Genomic DNA, 22870 nt, shown 5'->3' with positions numbered 1-22870 from the left:
TGGAGCGTTCTTAGAGAAGATTCCTGCCCGCCTCCCCTTGCCGCTACGTCCCCACCACCTTTAATGGTTTTCCACCACAAATGCCGCACTCCCTCTCTCTGGTGTGAATTATTCACCCACTTCCTCTCTCTACTTGCATTAAGTGCAACCTTTCCCGCAACTTAACCCGGGTAGCGGGACTCGCCGCTCGCCTCCCGCGCTCCGCAGCCCTGGGGAGGCTCCCCGCGCACCAGCTCCAGCCGGAGGCGCAGGGGCCATTCCCGCGCTCTCTGCGCGCAGACCCTAACCGGCCCCTGCTCCTGGGCGTGGGGCAGGGCGGGTGCCTGCAGCTCTTGTGTTGAGCCTCGGGCGCCAAAGCCCTGAGGGGGGCGGTAGCAGCGTCAGGTGGCTGCTCTGCGTCCCCGCGCGCCTCCCAGTCAGTCCCTGCTCGGCGCTCAGCCTCTGCTGGAGCGGGAGCTGCTCGACACCTTCGCCCTGACAGCCGCGTCTTCGGGAGCAGCCGGGGCTCGCGACCCCGGCGGGAGGAGCTGAGATGTAAGCCTTCCAACTACCCATTGCTCTCTTTGGCATCCTGCTCGCTTTTCACTTCCTCTCCCGCTCCGTGGCCCCATTGGACAGCGAACGTTTGCCTGGATCTCCGGGGAGAGAGGAGCGGCCACCGGGCGCACAGCCGGGCAGAAGTTGGACTCGGCTGGGCAGCGGTGATCCAGCTGCGCGGGAGGGGTGGGCAAGGGCAGGAGGAGAGGAAGGCTCGGCAAAGGGGTCCGGATCTGGACTGAGAGGGACTGGGAGCGAGGGCTTGAGTTGACACTTCCCGCTCCCCGGCCCCGGGGCGCGGGGCAGCGGGAGAAATGCTGAGTCCGCGCCCCGGCGACCGCCGCCGCGGCAGCAGCCTCAGCAGCAGCTTCAGCATCAGCACCGGCGGGACAGCGACAGCGGGGGCGGCGCAGGCGCACTGTGCCCCGCGGAGCCTGCAGTTCTCGAGCCCCGTGTGCGGCACCGCCACAGTCTGGAGAGCGGCGGCCGGGGGAGCGCTACTACCATGAACTGCCTGGTCCTCCTCCCTAGAGCTGCTCATCCGGGTCGGGCTGGAGACACAGTCAGGGGACCCCGCCGCCGCCGCCGCGTCCCCACTTCTTTCGACTCGATCTTCTCCACCTTTTTCTCCTCTTCCTCTACCTTCTCTTCCTGCATCCCCCCCTCCCCCGCCGCGGATCCTGGCCGCCGCTCTCCAGACCCAGGATGCCGGGGGGCAAGAGAGGGCTGGTGGCACCGCAGAACACATTTTTGGAGAACATCGTCAGGCGCTCCAGCGGTAAGAAGAGTTGCAGTTCAGAACACCCCCACCTCCCTCCGGCCCACGCGCGCCCCCCATCCTCCCCTATCCCACCCCTCTTCTAAGGGGGAGAGGGATGCAGACCGCCCTACCTGGGTGGCTTCAGTTACTAATTGGATCTGATTTGGGGTGGGGAGCGGAATAAGGTGGTGGAGGAAAGTTAGTTACATCCCCTCTCCAAGACATACTCATTTTCCTCCCACCTGTCCAGAGCCCAGAAAGGAAGGAAGGGAAGAGAGAGCTGGTGGGGTGTAGGTTCATCTGGAGAATAAAGTTGAGTTTTGCCTTGATGAGGGATATATTTCTCGTTCATCCTTTCCCCACATTTTTTCCCCCAAATCGACTTCAGGGACTGGTCAAATTCGTAGAGTTAATCTTAGTGGAAGGGTTTCCCTCAAGTTGGGAATGGCTGTGAAAGTGGTTACTTAATAAGATTTAAGTCTCTGGAATGGCTTTTGGGCCCAGTGAGCACTGCTGAAAGGAACCTTGTGCTGGGGAGAGTAGTTGGAGTTGAACCTAATAGAGTCGGTGCTTGAAAAATGGGAAGGCAATTTCTATGGTTAAGTTTGTGTTTCAAGTTTCTTCATTTAATTTTTTTTTTCATTGTGCATTGGTCTATGTTAATCTATATGATATATTTGATTTGACTTAAACAGGAGAAATGTAAAAAGGAAGGAATACCTACTGTGCTTTTAAAGTAACCAGAGAAAGAATTCTTAGACATGCCGTTCTACTTTGCTACTGATTGTAAGGTTTTCTTGCCCTAAGGTGTCTTTAAAATCCCATACATTTATAAATCCATTTCCTCCAAATTATTCTGAATCAGGATCATTATATAGATCACATTTTAAGACCCTCTAAACTTTGTGTGTTACTAAAATCTCCATTTTTCATGTCTTTTTAGTTCATGTATATAATTTCCAATTTTATAAGCAAGATATATAAAGCATCCTTTAAAGTTTTTTGTTTTCTTTTAGAGGCCTGTTATTTTATTTTGAGGTCTCTTATTTGGACACTTATGAGAAAGGTATCTCTGCATATTGATTACAGTAGAACAATGGAAATACTGTATGCAGTTCCATAATTCATTGTTGACTCATTCATTGAAACACTATTTATTTGGGTGCCATATACAACAGACACTCTCCAGGGTCCTTGGATAAAAGAAATGGTGAAAACACTTCTGTACTCAAGTGGGTAAGAGAGGATCACCCTAAAAAGATAATAAAAAAAAATACAATTATACTTTCCCTGAATTGGTTGACTAGATTATACTAATTCTTAGATTAGGATCTCTTCTAAAACTAGGGTTGCAGATATCTCCCTTGATTTGGGGACTATCTGTATTTTAGTGTCCCAAGGTATTTTTCATAAATCTCTGCCATGATATTTGGTTTTAATTTGAAACTTGTGCCCTTATTACTTCCACTTTGGTCAACACCTGATATTATACAAGTCTAGAGCAGACTTTTTGGTTGAAAAAGTAGCTAATAGTCTCAGTCTAATTTAAAAAAATCTATAATATTTTTAGCCATTCCAGTATGATCTCAATATTTTTGATTTTTTATGATAATACACAAAACGAATTCATAACAGTAGGCAATTTCTGTGTTTATACATGACCTTTATGTATATTAAGTGAAGACTTAGAGTACAAGGGGATGTTACTATTAAAACAATCCATTTGGGAAATCTTAAGTTTATTGGGATACAACCATTTTATTTGAGCTTTCTTATCTTCTTGGGTTATTTCAATTCCATGAAGTTTGGTCTGTGAGAGGACTTTTCAGAGAAGGCCTTAAAAAATAAAACCTACAGACTCTCTGTTCCTCTGCATGATAACCAGAAAGAAGATGAGAATTCCTTGACTGAAGTTGACTAATATAGCATCTTTGGTTGAAACTTCCACAGACTGGAACCATGAGCCAGTTTTTAGAATATCTTTTTTTGCAGATATATAAGAAATTAACGCTTTATCTTAACGTGGCTTAGAAATATCTGCTTCTGGGGCACCTGGGTGGCTCAGTTATTAAGCATCTGCCTTCAGTTCAGGTCATGATCCCAGGGTCCTGGGATCGAGCCCCTGCATCAGGCTCCCTGCTCAGTGGGAAGCCGGCTTCTCCTTCTCCCTCTTGCCCTGCTTGCATTCCCTCTCACTGTCTCTCTTTCTGTCAAATAAATAGATAAAATCTTTAAAAAAAAAAAGAAAAGAAATGTCTGTTTCTGTTTTACATTTGCCATCCAAATTAATGAATGTCCTATCTTTTTGACACCTCACCTGTATAAGTACTTCATTGGTTTAATGTTTCTTTCTGTGGGTAGCAATACCAAGTGCAAATGAAACCCATCTGTTTTGGCATTTAAAATATCACTTTTCATTGCTTATGGCTAACTTTTGATACCACTACTCAAAACCTCTGAGCTTCGTTTGAAATGTGTTGGACATGTGAGCTAAGTATATGCACATGTGTAGGTAGTAAAAACTAGAAAGTCTCAGTACTACTTTTATAAGAAGAACCCCAAAAATTGAGAATTACAGTATTAAATTGGTCTGCACATTCATGTGGGAGTATCCCACAGTTGTTGCCATTTCTATATGATTTGGCAGAGAAATAGAAAAATTCATTCTGAGAAATTGTTTAATTGAGACTAACAGAGAAAACTCCCTTCAGGATTCTCATAGATGAATGAGATTTGTGACACTGAAGATTTCATTATTCACTAACTTAACCACATTGAAAGTGAAGTATTGGCAGAGCTTTAGTGGGAAAGAAAGAAATTGAAGAAAGATAGGCTGGGGTTGCCTACTTACCTTTACCCCATGAAATACTTCTCTTTCTGATACATCATGTTCTTCTTATGAAAAGATCAGATCTTTTAATGAGTGTCAGATGAAACAGAAACTTATACAGAGAGACGTATGGAGATAAACACACCACCATTCATTCAGATGCAAAGATGGAGGTACCAGAAAGAAACTCTCTCTTTCTCTCACATACACACACACAAAGAGGAAAAGAGAGATGTGGAAAGTAACAGAAATACAGAAAGAGAGATACAGAAGCAGGGGAGGATATTAGATTGGAAAGACTATTAGAAGCCAAGAAAAAACATCAAACACTTATTTGTCCATGGCTATTACTAATGAACTGAAATCTCAGCCAATTAGCCATCCATCAGAGAACTTCTTGATGACGTGGAACAAAAGAGCATAAAGTGTGGTCTATTTGGTCGTAGCCTTGAAACCAGAGCACTTCCTAATGAAGTTCCTGACTCTTCAGTTGCAGTTTCCTGGATGAACAGTGTCGTGTTCGGTGTCCTACAGTGACTCTTGCTTCTGTTTGCTGATTCTTTACACCTCTTGAGATAGGATTTTTATTTTCCTTACTTGGTTGACTCAGTTTGTTATGGGGAAGCATTTCAAATTGTTACTAGTGATTCAAAGTCTATAAAATAAAATAATGAGGGCTATTGAGTAGGATGGATACAAACATACTTTATGGCCAAATTCCAAAATGGTACTAGTAGGGAATTCCTCTTTCTAATTTTAAGATAAAGGACAAGATCAGTTTTAGATAAGTAAAAGGAACTATAATAATTCTTAATATATGACTTTAGCGGATATCGTCTAAGAAGTTGCAAAGGTCAAAAGTCTAAGTGTATTAATAAGGTTTAGAAACATTTTGACCAGGAGGTCCAAAATGAATTGCTAGGAACAGAAAGTTTGGAACTAGTTCATTACATCTGTGAAATAGCTCATAGAAGACCTCAGCCCAATGTACTTATTGATTGAACCCGTATCTGATACATTATTAGACTGTCTTCCCTTATTTAAATTTCAATTATTTATGCACACTATTCATCAGTGTACATCAGGAGCAGTAAACCTGTGGGTAGAGGGTAAACACCTGGAAGAAAGCCAGGGGTATTTAAGAGTTGTAGGTGAAATTTTAGATTCAAACAAAGCAAAGCAAAACAAAACAAAACATTTCCAAGGCCTTCAACCTATATCTTTGGGCAGCACATTTTATTTGTAAGTTGTCTTTGGTTCCTTCACAAATAAGCGGAAATGATTAGTGTCTATGACAGTGAACTAGGATGCCATTTTGAAATATTATACATCCCAAATTTAATATCTTTTAATTAGAATTTGATTATTGTTCTTTAATATTTTAAGCATTATACAAAACTAAAAACGTTTTTCTCTTTAGAGGAAAAAAAGGGGTTCAGGAAAGAAGAACACAGGAACAGTCGTATTTTGTCAACCACTTATGCTGCAAGAGAAGAAGTTCAATATATTCGATTTGCCATTACAGCTTGAGATGTTTATGTTGTACAAGCACTTTCTTGACTCAGTCACCTTTTACAGAAAATCTGAAATTATTTTTTTGCTATAATTAACACTTGTAAAAACTAAGATCTTTAAAGGGAAACTATAGGAGAAGAAATAGAGAACTAGTGATTTAAAAAAACAAAAAAGGGTATCACACCTTTTTAGTAGTGTCCAATGTAAAAAATGGTGAAGACATGATATATATATATTTTTTTGCTATAATGTTCATGATTTTTTTGAAAGATTTTATTTAATATTTAAACTGCTATTCGGGAGATAGTGACAACTGCGTAGTGTCTGAGGTATTGACTAACCCAGGTCTCACAATGTATCACTTGTGCTTTTAATACATCATAGAGGTTAAAATTATACTGACCACTCCCTGAATTATATTTATAAATAAGATAGCGGATTGTCTCTGGCTCTAGAGCCCACACCCTGTTATGTAACAAATAATGCTTTGCTGACCAGAACGCTGCTAATCCCAGTTCACTCTTGTCTTCTTCAAAGAAATTGTCCTCTTTGTCTGTCTTTTGATTTATTCCAGGAGTAGGGGTGTGTAAGAACCCCATGTCCCCAGCTATCCTTTAACTGTCTTATTGGAGAACCATGTAAGACACTATATTTTTTAATAGAAGAAAACAACTATGAATATTTTCATTGAAAACGACCGAGGAGGCTTCCAACAAGAAACCCTTTAGTTTAGTTAGTATTCTAACTATTACTATTAGTATTACTTCCACTGTTAGTGATGGGTGTTTGCTAGCCCAGAAGAACAATGCTTCTACATTCTCCATTGACTGGCCTAGGAAAAGGTATTGTTCTCCAAAGCTCTGTAGATAGTATTTACCACAAGAGGTCACTAGAGGTTCTGGCACAGGTGAATGAAGTGCATGTCTTACTTTTTATGTTTTGGTGATTTTTCCCTCCAGTTTGATTGGAGGTTAAAACCAATATAGTTAATCGTTACTCTTGGAAGAAGATATCTAAAATATAACACGTATAGGGAAGTGAAGTGCAAAAAAAAGTATGCATTTCTTTTAATTATTATAGTCTTATTTTAGTTGATGACGACCAACATTTTGTGACTAAATAAATTGGTTATTAATAAAAACAGTGTATGTAAAGGAATATATTTAAATATACTTTAGACTAGTATAATATTTACTTTAGCAGATGAACAAAGCTTTATTGTAATAAACCATTTTACTGTGGTGGTAATATACATGAAATTAAAAGTTTTGCAGAAAAATGCCATATAAAAAATGTCCATATATATTTTCTGTTTCAACAAAATTTTTCCTCTGCCAGAAGTCCTGATAGAATTCATATTAAATCAGTGAAGTAGAATCAGTTCCTGACAGTGCTTTGATTTTACTGAAAGATAGTTCATAGATTTGTAGTTATTTTCCTAGGATATTGTAGGATTCTAATATTTTGATGCTATCCAAACTTTTAAAAGAAAATACAGAGCTAGATCAAATATTCTCTGAAGTTTCCAAACTTATTAAACTTTCCCCAGAATATGGTGGGGGATAATACTACTTTAAGAGGTTTTGTTTCTTGACAGTCAGCAAGTCTGAATCTTGGTTTCAGGAATTTCTTTTTCTTTTTGGTTGGGTTAGAAACCAAATATTGGGAGGGGCTTCAAAATGTCCCAAACGAAATTCGATTTAATTGGAAAATTAAAATATTTCATACAGCACTTTTATGAATAAAAGAGATATGTTGTGAAATCAAGTAAACATGAATAACAAGTTACAAACCAGTGGAAATCATTATTGTGGAAACTGAAGTCAAAGACAGTGGTTTGATGTGCTCTAAGAAATGGACATTTATAAAACATTTTCCTTTACCAATAACGGAGTAGTATTTTTAAAAATTCCACCTTAGGTTCTTGTCACACACACAAAGGAAAAAGAAAAAAGTATGTGAGGTGATGAATATGTTAATTAAGTTGATTGTGATAATCACCTCACCATGTAGACATTTGTGAAACCATCAAGTTGTATGCCTTAGATACATGCAATTTTTATTTGTCTATACCTCAGTAAAGTTGAAAAAAATCCTCATTATGTTTCACCAAATGCTCTCATTTAATAACAGATATGACATGACTATTTTTCATCACTAAAGAATGACTAAAAAGAATCATGGAAATATTCTCATTTTGTAAAATATACAAGTTAATATTGGAAATGCTTAGTCTTGGACTATTTAATTGGATGGTGGAAGTGATACTATTGAGTGTGTATTTTAGGCATTATTTTAGTTTTTGGTTGTATGTGGTACTATTACTAATAAAGAGACATTTGTATATATTTTAGATAGTTTTGTGATACATTAAGTTTTCACATGGAAAAGGTAGAAAAATTGATTAAAGATCAATAAAAACCTTAGAAAGGAAGAGAGGTTGAAAAGCTATTTGAAATTTTGTTGAAATAGATTTCTTTGTTTCTCAGGGTCTGGTGCCATTAGAAAAATACAAATACTAAGTATGAAGTCCTATTGATTTCAAAAGGTTTGGGACTTGAGATCTGAGCTTAGGTACACAGTTATAGCAGTTCCTAGAGGCAATGACATATAATTAGAAAGTCACGAACGTGTTGCTCCTTAATGGTGTGGGTCATACCTCACACGTACTTTTACATTGTCCACTGTGAAGAGCACATAGCACCAGATACCGGTTGCTTTTTGACTTTGTCTCCTAAATAGAACAAGTCTATAATTCATTTTTTCCAGAACAGTGCTGATTACATCTATTAAGTAAGCTTGTTTAAGTGACTGCATAGTTCAAAATATTTAGACAGTGGGTATATCTGAAAGCAGAAATTGCCTTGTGTAGGGCAAATCACTTGGGGCTCATGAGAACCGAACACGTAAGGGATCTCACGCTCCTCTCCTATTCCAACTTGACGTACAGCTAAAATATTTCCTACTGCTTTTGTTCTACTCTCTATGGGTTTAAAAGCTAGACTGTTTTGTGCCAGAAAATAATATAGAGATTTTTAGATTCTAGTTAAATTTTTAAAAAAATAATTTCACAGGGGTGCCTGGGTGGTTCAGTGGGTTGAAGCCTCTGCCTTCAGCTCAGGTCATGCTCCCAAGGTCCTGGGATGGAGCCCTGCATCGGGCTGTCTGCTCAGTGGAGAGCCTGCTTCCTCCTCTCTCTACCTGCCTCTCTGCCTACCTGTGATCTCTGTCTGTCAAATAAATAAAATCTTAAAAAAAAAATAATTTCACAGTTAGGAGATGGCAAGTTTTATCCTTGGGAATCGATCCTTACCAGTTTAAGTATCTTGAGTATCTTGAGTATCCTTGAGCAGCAGCTTGTAGTTCTGGGCAGTGTCCCACAGATGAGAGAAAGTGGAGTTTGGCTTTTTAGAGATGGCAGGGCCCGCCTCAGATCACCAAGTTTGACTGAAAATCAAACAACTCACTTGGGTTGAGGGGAGAAGTTAATCTTTATTCTAATTTTTTTCTGTAAGCCTTTTCTGTCTGCTGGCATATTTTGGGAGGGGGTGGCAAGTTAAAGCACAACAAGTTTAGATTCTTTTATTTATAGCATTAGGGGATAGAAAAATTCTTCTACAAGGGTTGAGTCGCCTGACAATAAAGTGCCTGCAAAACAGCTCCCATTTTTTTGCTTGACCCTCATATACTCGTTTTAGTTACTAATTCATTAGTGAAACAAAAATGTATTGAGTGTCTCCTACGAGCTGGGCATTGATGTACTGGGGAGTATAATAAACACAATGATAAAAATAATGCTTTTTTTTTTTTTTTTCCTGTGAGAGGCAGCGTGTTCATTGGTTAGGAGCCACAGGCTTGCACAAAAGTCTTGGCTTCAATGCATACTAGCTCTGTGACTTATTCATAGCTAGTTTTCTCCTCTGTAAAATACACATAAGGAGTACCTAGTTTATGGTGTTGGAGTGAGGATTAAAGGAGGTAATACATACTTAGTAGTGAGATAAGTGTCTGGCACATAACAAAGACTTTGTCAGTATCAGTGTCTTTAGTTATTACTACCATTTAGAAGTTTTAAATCTTTGAAAGCACCATCTGTAGTGGATGTCTTTAATTCTTAGTCACCGTTTCCTTTTGCACCTCTTTCAAGTAATTTCAGTCTGTACCGTGATGTCAGAATGTCCTAGAAGATTCCAAATGAGTATTCCTGTGACTCCAAAGGCCTTTAATTCATCCATATTTTCTGACTTTGCAAGATTTGAGACTATGTTCCGCCACGCTCTCCCCATGCTTGTTTGTCTTTTGGATTTCATGACTTTGCACTTTCTCTCGTCCTTTTTCCTGGTTTCTCTTTCTAGTTCCTTCCTATTCCTTTCCTGTTCCCGCTCTCCTCTCTCCCTTGCACTGTCCCTCGCTTCCCCTCCCCTCCCCTCTCCTGAAGAGCACGTGGTCTTGCAGTTCAAACGTCAACCATCTTTCTTACACATCTTCACCATGCTGTTCAGAGCAAGCTTTCCTCTGTCATAATGGAAACGGTATCCTCTCTGTGTCCCAGTTCTCCATTTCCAGTGGCCTACAGAAGGCCTCTTCTTGTATTTCTCACAAGCAATCTAAACCCCAGTGGTGGCCAGAATTGACGTTATCATTAGTTTTGGCTTCAAACAGACTGACTCACTTTGCGGTCTCCCTGTCTCTGTCAAAGGTGGCTTTAATAGTTTAGTCTTTCAGCAGGACCAGACCTGTAAATTAATAGAGAAAAAACTGGGGGTTGCTGGAAGGAAGGGGGATGGAAAGATGGCAGCATGGGTAAAGGGGAGCGGGAGATACAGGCTTCTACTTAGTAAATGAAGAAGTCATGGGAGTAAAAGTTACAGAATAAGGAATAAGAATAATAATAAGGAATACAGAATAAGTTACAGTCAATGGCATTGTAACAGTGTTACATGGGGACACCACACTTGTGGTGGGCACAGTGTAACTTACAGAGAGGTTGACTCACTAAATTGTACACCTGAAACTAATGCAACGTTGTGTGTCAGCTATACTCAAAAAATTTAAAATGTTAGTCTTTCAGTCTAGAAATCTGAGGGTCTTTTTTGGCTTCTCACTCAGTAGAAATGAGTAGAAGTTATTGGTCTTCCTAATCCAATGATCAATCCTTGGAGGTAAGACTTTTCCCATATACTTCTTTTGTACCTCCTGTAGGTTCTGTGTGCAGAGTAAATTCATGCTGGTTAACTATATGGATTGGTGGAAGGGCATGAAACATGTTCACAGCTGACATCATATGCAGCCAATATATACAAACAGGATGGACCAAAGAAGGAATTATAGGTGGAAAGGAAAGCATTGCTTCATCAACTGGGCTCAGACACCAAATATCTTATCTCTATATGAGGAATGAAAGGTGTGATACATTCTCCTTATTCGTTTCTAAAGCAGTCTTTCTCTCTCCTAGAGCAACCACAGTCAGAGTAACTAGCAATCTTTCTGAGTCTGTGGGAGCATTTCTAAGGCTCAGAGAACAGAGCTCTCCACAGAGCAAAGGCATTTCCATCTTGATAACACAGACTCCTGTCCTGGCTCTAGCCCTTACCCACGGTGAAACACTGGGCCTCTCTAGGGTTATAAGTATTACCTTGAAAGTCAGTGGAAAGACTCGGCAAAGCCATAAATGTAATGGATCTTGCACTGTACCTCATCATAGTAAGAGCTTAATAAATATTCCCCTTTCCCTATTTTCTCTAGATAAGGGAAGGTAAGGGAAATTTTTTTTTTTTAACTTGGAGAAAGCAAAGAATTAAGTCATTGACATTTTTAAGTCATAAACTAATGAGTCTGAGCTTAAAACATTTGGACTCATTTGACCAAGGGCTTATTTAATTTGGAGGAAAAAAAAAACCAAAAAAAAACTCCAAAAAAAACACCACTCCTCCCTCCAACAAATAACTACTATTTAGAGCCAAAGAAACATCAGTTCTCTTTAGCTCAGTAACTGGCAGTGTTTACGGAGGCTGAAGAAGAAGGAAGGAATGTCAGCTTCTTTGCAACTGGCCCTGTGAAATCTGACCAAAGGAGAGAAAGGATTTGAATTTGTGATTTGTATCTTTCCCTTGCACAATTAGCTCCTATTGCCTAGATAGTAGGAAAAAAGTAGAACAATGCTTTAGAAAATTAATTGGGTTGTAAATGCATTCAGAAAAGCCTCACTTCTGTATTTCTACCAGGTGTGCAAGTTAGTCTCATCTCTTAATTGAAATTCTTCATTAGTTATCTAGCCATTAGTGTTGATTACCTTAAAAGGTTAACTTCAAAGAAAATATGTAATCCCTTCAGAACAGATGCAAATCATTTGCAAAAACAAGGTTTGTTCATTTGATGGATTGAAAAATGCTTAAACATTAAGTATCTAATACTTTTTCCCCCTGATAAACACATTTTGACTGCTTTAGCTTTTGTCCAAGATTATGTAACTAGTGCATGGCTTATGGCTTCAAGTATTTTAAGAAATTTCACTGTAATAAAATTCAGTTAAAGTTTGTCACTCTCTATATCAGGGTGAAGGTTTTCTATTGTATTCCAAGAATATGAGTCCTACAGGTTATTACTGCAGTTACATTTTGCTTCTAATAATTCTGAATGGTATACTTTTTAGATGCTCATCTTCTCATAAACAAAATACCAACTATTAAAAGTAGAAATTTTGAATTGTTGAACATTCCTTTTTTTGTGCACGGAGAAATATTTTCTACAGCACAATTGCTATTATTCCTATCATTAGAATTTCAGAACTATGTGTTAAAGAATCTCATGCATTCTAAACCACTTTGGCTAGTTGGAAAAACGTTGAAGTTAATGCCATCAAAGAAACACAGAAACTTTAAAATGTACCTTTGATCTTGAAGGAGATGAAAAGTGGAGGCATATTTTTATCTTTGATGACAGCTGAACAAGTTTGAATAAATTAACAGATATTTTTTGCATATTTCAAACTCCCACAGTGATGGTCTGCTTAATGTTGCCAATATTATTATATAATAATTAGTCTCATTGTGGAAGGTACAAAGTGTATGCATCTACACTACATGCGTGCGCGCACACACACACACACACACACACACTCTACCTTGTTCTAGAGCTGTAGGGTAAAGGTGTATTTGTAAGAATAGAAAGATACCAGCCTTATATTCTGTTATTGCATAGTGGAAGTAGAGCAATGCATCTACCAGAAATCGATATTGTGGACATGGGCTTGACATATAAGTTATTTATGTTCTTGTTTAACCATCTGTGCCAGGATTTTATTTAACCCAAACAGCATGTGCTATATATGCTTTAGGGATTGTTCTGCTGTTACTGTTCTATGAAGCTTAAATATATCTACAGATACCACTCACCCAGAAGACAAGTTTAAAAAATAGTATAGACACCATGATTTAAATTTACAAGTTTCCAGAGTGTGGGGAAATCTGCTTGGGAACCCCCGATCTTTTTTTTTTTTTCTTCATAGAATTGTCTGTTCTTTGAAGAAAACTACCTTGCACAGTCCTTAACTATAATTCTTGACAATATCTAGCATTGTTTTAACAAGTATTGATTATACAACTTTAAATAAGAATTGGAATTTCTATATTTGATTTTGATCATTCGGCAAACACTGGTGGGGATACGATGATGAACAAACAGATGTGGTCTCTGACTGCATGGAACTCGGAGTCTGGCAGGGGAATAGGAACTCAACAAACCCACTTCCCCACATATAACTGCAAATCGCAGTAAGCGTCATGAAGAAAAGGAAATTGTTGTGACTATGAGTGAGAGGGATTAATTTCGATTTGGAGGTGGTGTCAGGGAAGGTCTTTCGAAGGCAGTAGTCCAAAATGGAGACCTAAAGTAGGAGGTGGTTAGATGATAAGTGGTCGGAACAGTGTTTCAGGTGAAGAGAAAACAGGTGAACAGTCCTAAAGAGAGACCGAGAAAATGAGTAGCTAAGTTTGTGAAATTTAAAGGCCAGTGTAGATGGATTGCAGTAAGCAAGAAAAGAGAAAGCTGGGGCCCGATTATTCAGGGTGAGGCTCTTGCATTGTATTCCAAGTGCAGTGGACAAATCTCCTGGCCGCAGGGATTATTTGTTGTGTAACAAGTTTGGTCAGAAGGAGGAGAATCCATGGTAGGGGACCAGCTGGAGGATTGTTGCAGTAGTCTAGGCAAGAGATGATGGTGGCCTGGGCTGGGCTGGGATTGATAGAGATGGAGAGAAGTGTATGCATCAGACATGTTTCATTGGTAGAATTATTAGGGCTTAGTGATGAATCAGATGGTATAAATGAAGAGGTGTGAAGGGTGCCTTTCTGGTGTTTGGCGCAAACATCTGGGTCTAGATAGAAGTAGTGAAGATTTGCCTACGAGCTGGGTTTGGAGTGAAGCCTTGGACATCACCTGCATCATCCCTTTGTTTTCTAGCTCCCTTTCATTCCCTTAAAGTGAAGAAGAATGCAGCCAAAGGAAGCTTAGTTCAGTGATTGTGTGCACAGGGGACTCCTGCATTCTTTTTACAGAAGTTCAGGAAAGAGTACCACAAGCTAGGTAATTAGCTTGGTCAGTCTGGCTGTTCTTGTGGACTAGAAACATGTAGCTTCATATTTTAATAAGAGGCTGATTCATACCAGAAACAAAGTACATTTTTTAATAAAGCCAAAATTTCAAACCCAAACCTCAATTCTATAATAAATATTTGACAAATAGCATTGTGGAAATGCCCTTTAACCAAACCCTTTTGGAAAACATTAGCAATTACTACATGAATTTTACTGTGTTGCTTTTAAGCTTCAAATTTTCCTTGTTGGTCACTTTTTTTTTTTAATCTAAATTTTAGTTACTTAACATACAGTACAATATGGATTTCAGGAGTAGAATTCAGTGATTCATCACTTACATACGACTTCCAGGGCTCATCACAACAAGGGCCCTCTTTAATCCCCGTCACGCATCTAGCCCATCTTCCCCCCCTCCCACTATCAGCCCCCTCAGTTTGCTCTCCATCATTAAGAGTCTTTAATGGTTTATTTCCCTCTCTCAATTTTTTCTTTCCCCCCTTCCCCTAGGTTCATTTGTTCTTGTTCTTAAATACCACAAATGAGTAAGATGATGTGGTATTTGTCTTTCTCTGGCTGACTTATTTCACCTAGGATAATACACATTAGCTCCATCCACATCATTGCAAATGGCGAGATTTCCTTCTTTTTAATGGCTGAGTAATATTCTATTGTGTCTATAATACATACATATACATACACATACCCCATCTTCTTCATCCACTCATCAGCTGATGGACATTTGGGCTCTCTCCATAGTTTGGTGATTGTTGATAAAGCTGCTATAAACATTGGGGTGTATGTACCCCTTTGAATCAGTATTTTTGTATCTTTTGGGTAAGTGTCTAGTAGTGCAGTTGCTGGATCGTAGGGTGGTTCTACCTCTAATTTTTTGAGAGACCTGTATACTATTCAGACTAGCTGCACTAGTTTGCATTCCCAGCAACAGTAAGAATATTCCCCTTTCTCTGAATCCTCACCAACACCTGTTGTTTCCTGTGTTGTTAATTTCAGCCATTCTGACAGGTGTGAGGTGGTCTCTCATCATGGTTTTGATTTGTATTCCCCGATCATGAGTGATGTTGAACATCTTTTCATGTGCCTGTTGGCTATCTGGATGTCTTCTTTGGAAAAATGTCTATTCTTGTCTTCTGCCTCTTTCTTAACTGGATTTTTTTTGGGGGGGGGCGTGGTGTTGAGTTTGATACAATTTCTTAAAAGATTTTGGATTCTAACCCCTTATCCAATATGTCATTTGCAAATATCTTCTCCCATTCCCTAGGCTGCCTTTCAGTTTTGTCAATTGTTTCATTTGCTGTGCAGAAGCTTTTAATCTTGATGATGTCCCAATCATTCATTTTTGCTTTTGATTCCCTTGCCTCTGGTGATGTGTCTAGAAAGAAGTTCTATGGCTGAGGTAGAAGAGGTTTCTGCCTGTTTTCTTCTCTAGAATTTTGATGGTTTCCTGTCTCACATTTAGATCTTTCATCCATTTTGAATTTATTTCTGTGTACGGTGTAAGAAAGTGGTCCAGTTTCGTTCTTCTGTATGTTGCTGTCTAGTTTTTCCAACACTGTGTGTTGAAGAGACTACCTTTTTTCCATTGATGTTCTTTGCTGCTTTGTCAAAGATTAATTAGTTAAGCATATAGTTGTGGGCCCATTTCTGGGTTCTCTATTCTGATCCATTGATCCATGTGTCTGTTTTTGTGCCAGTATCATACTGTCTTGATGACTGCAGCATTGTAAGTTAACTTGAAATCCAGAATTGTGATGCCTCCAGTTTTGTTTTTCTTTTTCAGGAGTGCTTTGGCTCTTTGGGATTTTTTTTTTTTGGCTCCATTCGAATTTTAGGACTGTTTGTTCTAGTTTTGTGAAAAATGCTGGGGGTATTTTGATAGGAATTGCATTAAATGTGTAGATTGCTTTGAGTAGCATGACATTTTACAATGTTCTTCCAATCCATAAGCATAGAATGCTTTCCCATTTCTTTGAGATCACTGATTTTTGGAATGTACATTCTTTAGCTCTTTGAATCAGAAGATTTGGAGGGTGAGGTCCTACTTGGAGCTATGAGTACCTGTACTCAGCCCTTCTTCACAAAGGCCCAGGGGTTTTGGAGAGCAGCTTGAAATAGAACTCAGCCAGCTTTTGGAGCTTCCACCTGCAACTGAACCTCTGTTGGAGGATCCCTGTCCTGGGGTTATAAGGCTTTCCGAATAACCGTGCTGGTTTCTGGGTGTTGTGCTTCTCCAAAGTTAGGATGATACGAACATAGAAAATCCAGTCGATTGTCCTCAGAGGCGACACTAGACCTTGGAAAAACTATACATTAAGGAAAGTGTTTCATTCGGTGTTCTGGATTCCTTTTGTGAAGTGCTTTCCCTTTCTCACCCCCACTTGATATCTTCTCTCCTCCTTCGTACTCTAGAATTCTCTTGTGTGTTTTATCACCTCCTTAAAAATCTAAAAACTTCTCTGTGTTAGCACACTGAAACTCAGCTCTTTCGGGTAACTTGCATAAGGAAGTTGAGGGAGAGGGAGGGAGGGAATGAAAGAGAAAGAGAGAGAGAGAGAGAGAGTTAATCCACCCAAATGTGTTTCACCTTGTTAATGTCCATGGAATCTCTGGACCACAGAAGGGTATAGTTTTCATAAAAACAAGGTAAAACAAAAAATTTTTAAAAAACTATCTCATCATGCCAGATGCAGTGTGGCAACAGCTCAGAGGAAAAGACTTCTTCCCAGAATTGCTATAGAAAGGGAAGGAACATCTCTCATGCTTTTATATTGTCGTTGACTGACTGCAACTTCTCCTTGAGAAATGTTTATCAGTCAGGACTATCGACCTCATAGTTCTGTATGATCTCCTTTAAGAATGGGATTAATATGCAGGGACATAGAATATGGATATTTTCCTGTTACCTGAAGAAAGGGCATTTTAAAGAGGAAGTCCTTCTTTTATATTCAGACACAGCAAAACAAAAATTTAGATAGTAATTCAGAAATACACTTTGATAGGATAGAAAGTCTTAGACAGTGAGGGCTGGCTGGGTGTTTATCTTTCACCAGACACTCTTTTCCTGTGTGTGCCAGGTCCTGTAACTTTCTGGGCCTGCTTTCCCGTCCATGAAAAGAAAGGAAGAATGTGTAAAATGAGTGCATTTGTGGGCTTGAGGATGACCTGATGATCTTGTTAACAGGCAGGTTCTGATTCATCAGGTCTGTGGGGGTTCCCAGAGTCTGTCTTGCTAGCAGACATCCAGGTGGGAGTGGTCCACACTTGGAGTAGCGAAGTACTAGGTCAGTTCCCCAAACTTGGTTGAGCTTGGGATTTTCCTTCAGAGGCTGTATTTTTGCATTCCATCTCGAGGGATTCTGTTCAGTGTGTCTGCATTAGAATTTAGCAGTCAGTATTTTTGACAGTTTTGACACTCATGGCAGGATTCTATTGCAGCCACCAGTATTTGGGGTTACTGCAATAGATTAGTGCTTCTCCACTCTGGCTGCACATTAGAACCACCTCCGAAGGTTTAAAAACAAACACTGATGCCTGGATCTCACCCCAGATCTATTAAAACAGAATCTTTGAGGGGTAAGTCCTGGAATGAGTAACTCCTGGGGCCCCTTCCAATGCTCCTCAATCTCCGTCTCAATGAAATGGGCAGTCAAAATTGGGAGAAACACATAATGATCCTACTGGATCATTTTTGAATCAGGATCTTGTGATTTATTTTTTGACCTTTGAATCCATGAGGGAAGAGTGCTTGATTTGTTTCATGTCCATTTCTGAGAAAATACTGGAAGGTCTTGGTAGAACAGGAAGTGTTTCAAGACTTAGCCTCTTTGCAGAAATTCATTCAAGATTCTGCTTGTGTATGGGGCACCTGGGTGACCCAGTTGGTTAAGCATCAAACTCTTGATTTCAGGCTCAGGTCATGGTCTCAGGGTCCTGAGATCAAGTCCCCCATCAGGCTCAGTGTTAAGCATAGTGTTTGCTTGTCCCTCTCCCTCTGCTCTTCGCCCTGCTTTTTCTCTCTCTCTGGAATAAATAAAGAAAATCTAAAAAAAAAAAAAAAGAAAAAAGAAAAAAGAAAAGAATGTACTCTGTAGAATTGCATTTCCAAAATATCGTACTAGACTTCTAACACCGAATAGGGATTATGACCTGATTTTTAGGCCCCTCATGCAGGATCATACTGTGTATTTGAATCATTTGGAAGGAAATACTTGCAAACATCTTCAAGGACTGAAATAGCCTGGATCCCAAGGAGGTTGAATTTCTCAGAATTCACGGCTCTTGGTGTGCTAGGAACTGTGAGGACAAATCAGAACTGGTTTCCCTGTCAGGATTAGTTGAGGAATGTCTTAATCTATCTGGACTACTCCAACAAAATAGCATAAATTGAATGGTTTCTAAACAACAGAAATTTATTTGTATCAATCTTGGAAGTCCAAGATCAAGGTGCCAGGACAGTTGGGTTCTGGTGAGAACCCTTTTCCTGGTGGTGGACAGCGAGCTTCTTGTTGTGTCCTCACATGGTAGAGAGCAGAGCAGAGGAGGCAAACCGTTTTGTGACACTTACAGGGGCACTATTCCCATTCGTGCAGGACTTCACCCTCATGACCTCATTGACTCCTAACCGTGTCCCAAAGGCTCTACCTTCCAATGCATGAGAGGTAGGGTTTTAACGTATGAATTTTAGGAGGACACAAATATTTAGTTCAGAACAGTAACGATGGTAGCAGTCACTAAGAATTCTGGGTAATTTCCTTAATAGCTTTATGTTTCCAAAACTTCTGAACTGATCTCACGTTCAAGATTTGCAACTCACCGGGTGCCTGGGTGGCTCAGTGGGTTAAAGCCTCTGCCTTCCACTCAGGTCATGATCTCAGGGTCCTGGGATCAAGCCCTGCATTGGGCTCTCTGCTCAACAGGGAGCCTGCTTCGTCCTCTCTCTCTCTCTCTGCCTGCCTCTCTGCCAACTTGTGATCTCTGTCTGTCACATAAATAAATTAAAAATTTTCTTAAAAAAAAAAAAAGAAAAAGATTTGCAACTCTCCTCCTTTTGCAGAGAAGTTATCTCTCAGTAGGCAGACTGCTTTTCCTCACCATGTTTGAAAGCCAAAGGAAATTAAAATTTTCCAGGAAACAATTTTAATTAATTTGCTATCCTGTTCTTAATGTTTGTTAATAATACCAGATTTCACATTCACCGAAAGAGTAATTTTCATGATTACAGGGAAATGGAACAGTTGTATGAATATTTCAAATCCACAAATTGTGTTTCAGTTAACAAACAGACAAATATCCAAAGGAAAATCCTGGACTGTCTATTTAATATTTATCAGTTTTCATCTAATTTAGCCTTTGACATGAAAAGGAAATCTGTTTCTCCTTCTTCGTGACCCCCCCAACAGTTTATTTTGTAGTTCAGCTTTCAGTGACAAATACAATTTTATAGGTTTTGATTTGCAGGATCAACATTTAAATATTTTTTTCTAGTTCTTTGCTTGTACATACACATAGAGAACTCACACATAGAAAACTCTCTCTGCATAAATGACATAGTTGTACAAGAATCTTGTGCTAATAAATAATAATAGTTATTAGTTTACTAAGACTTCTTTAAAATATAAATTCAATTAGCCAATTTATAGTACATCATTAGTTTCAGATGTAGTTCAATAATTTATCAATTGCATATAACACCCATTGCTATAAAGACCTTTTGCTCTAATAGTTGATTTATAAAGATTTTGCTTGGATTACTCTATTTCATCTCCATAAATTACCCAGAATGGTAGATACTGGTATCTCTAGTTTGTGTGTGAGGAAAACAATAACCTAACTATAACTCCCTAGGTGTTTCAGAGTAGCTCCCTTGGGAGTATTGATAGGGGATCCAAGTACTGGCAGATAGTTGGCGGACAGGGCTCTCTGTGGTAATTTGATTGTTATGAATATTTACCGGTAGATGATTTGTTATATGAAGTCCCTGGCACTGTGGCTAATTTTCTCAATTACAGCTTTATAAAGCATTCAGAAGTGATAAAAGCAGTTCTTATGCTTGTCCTCCATAAACCAAGAGCAGATATAATTGTTAGGATCTTGAAGTAAGACCTAGTGAACACGTAGTCACTTCACTCTCTGGTGGTCTAAATGAATAAAATCCAACTTGAAACATAAAGATGAATGGACACCCTATTTCCTGGACTATTTGTTTAATCTTTAAGTTGGTTTAAGAAACTCTCTTCTGAGTTGCTAGGTCTGATTGAACCTGTCAGAAAATACTCTAGTATGTAGCTGGTAAATATCTGAATAGTCCATATTCTATGATTATTGGCTAAAATCAGGTATATTTTGAAAAAAGGGATTGATTCCAATTGTATTTTTTCCCCCACCAAACAACTCTGCCTCCAAGCTAATACGAGAATTAATTTTGCCTACATTGTGTTGCTTTAGGACTTCTTCACTCTTTGACTACCTACTTATCCATCACAAGAAAAAAAAAAGACATAATTTCACCTAGAAAATGTTTGAATTTGTAGATATCTCAGTCAAGAATTAGAATTTAGGGAACCTGTGGTCTAGTCACTGTTTCTAGGAAATCTGGGCTTGGTGAGTCTGACTCACTGCAGAATGGAGTTGTTTTCCAGATTAGAGATAATAGATATGACATCTGTCCCAATGCCTAGCACAGAATTTGGGCTAATGGTTGCTAATGGTTGCTTTAGTTTTGCTATTATATAGCATACATTACATATTACATAGTTATTACATAATATATCAACAATAAATGAATAATCATAGTTGGGCCCTACTGAGCTGGAGGCTTGATTTTCTTATTGTAGCATTATTGAAAATGGTATGGTGGGAGCCATATTGAAAATGGCTAGTTAATTTAATAGGAGAATTAACTAGGAGCAATTAAAGCTCCTGATCCAAATCCTAACAAATGTCTTGTAAACAAGTCTTTTTATGACAGGGGTAAGTCTGTAAGAATTTGGGGATGTTCAGGATTTTGTGAGATATAACCCTTACTTTGGTGTATAAAATTGATTTAATGGGTCTTGACTAGCACACCAAAAAATTGAAATAGAATAAAAAAAGAGGATCTCATATAGTAAGTATTGTTTGAGATTTTTTTTTAGTTGTATATTTGTATAGGTATGTGTGTATATCTGTGCAAATACATTTTTGAAGTACTATATAAAATTAATTTCTTACTATGAGTTTCAACTTAAAACAATTTTGAAAACACTGGTTTGCTTAATTTATGGGGGAGAGAAAACCTCCTTCATTAGGACCTTTTTTAGAATATTTGTTTTCTATTTCCTGGGATAGAAGCAGTTATTTCAATCAATAAGTAATTACTATATTGCAACTCTTCTAGGCACAGCAGGCAAAAAATTTATAATCCCAAGGACTATATTATCTGAGAAGTTAAAAATAGCATATATATGAAGTATTTAGAGAGGCATCGCATATTAAATTTTATGATATTACATATATAAAGAGAGATCCCTGCAGGACTACATTAACTCAGTTGTTTATTGATACAGTCAACCAAGAAGCAAGCATCTACTATGGGTCAGACACTGTGTTAGGTACAGGGGGATCAAATAGGACCAAACTGGGTATAGGCTCTGTCTTACAGAACTTATAGTCCAACAGGCAGATATGCATTCATCATATCATAACACAAATAGGTGTAAAATTGTAACTGTGTTAAGGGCTGTGTGGAAGAGGTGGGTGGTGTCTAAAATTATTAGGTATGACCTGGCCAGAAGGTCAGGGAAAGATTTACAGAGGTCATGACAGTTAAAATCTAAGTAACTGCAAGTGTCAATCAGATAAGTAAGGAAGAGAACAACAAGTAAAAAGGTCCTATGTTGGGAGAGAGCTTGAAGCTTACAAAAATATAAGAAAAATTTGGCTGTGGTTGATTTGACAAACTTTGAAGTCATTACAGGTCATGTCAAGGATCTGAGCATTCTGAGAGCCATTATAAGCGACTTACTGGGAGGGAACATGATTCAATTGGAAATTTGGAAAGACCTCTCTGGCTTCAGTGTGGACAATCCACTGAAAAAACCCCAGAGAGGACTGGTACAAATCAATGAGATAACTGTTGGAGTGATCTGGGGGAGAGGTCTTAGAAGTTTGGATTTGGATGATGATAGTGAGGATCCAGAGAAATGGAGAAATTTGAAAGATTGAGGGGACAAAATTTATAGGATTATGTAATGGAATAGATATAATAATAATGAGAAGGATATTGAATGATGGCTCCCAGATTTCTGGCTTACATAACTGCATGGATGGTAATCCCATTCTCTAAGATATTGAGGTCCATTTGAGATATCTAAGAGGATATCTAGGTCAATGGGAATATCAAGATCTAGAGTTTATAAAAGAGGTCTGGTTTGGAGATATAAAGTTACCACCTAGTGAATCTATGGGGACAGATGAAGTATAAGAGGAACTGATGTGGAGAAACTCTAATATATACTCACTGGACAAAGAATATTGATCCTTCAAAGGAAATGGAGGACTGTTGAAAGAACTGAAGGAAGGTCATTTTATGAAAGCTAAGGGTCGAGAAATTTTAGGGAGGCAGTGGTTAACAGTGCT

General features: G+C 38.9%; 1 protein-coding gene across 1 annotated transcript in view; it reads left to right on the top strand.

Moving 5' to 3' along the window:
- The first annotated feature begins 374 nt into the window (after positions 1-374).
- KCNH5 (potassium voltage-gated channel subfamily H member 5) overlaps positions 375-22870 on the top strand; it is a 302979-nt gene continuing 280483 nt past the window's right edge. The window contains exon 1 of the mRNA XM_004738891.3: positions 375-1315. Within this exon, the coding sequence (XP_004738948.1) occupies positions 1243-1315 (73 nt within the window). The 5' untranslated portion in view covers positions 375-1242. The remainder of the gene's footprint in view (positions 1316-22870) is intronic.

The sequence above is a fragment of the Mustela putorius genome, unplaced genomic scaffold (assembly GCF_011764305.1).
Source record: "Mustela putorius furo isolate JIRA1106 unplaced genomic scaffold, ASM1176430v1.1 tig00000129_pilon_pilon_pilon, whole genome shotgun sequence".
NCBI lineage: Eukaryota > Metazoa > Chordata > Mammalia > Carnivora > Mustelidae > Mustela > Mustela putorius.
This window is presented reverse-complemented; position numbering and strand designations above follow the sequence as displayed.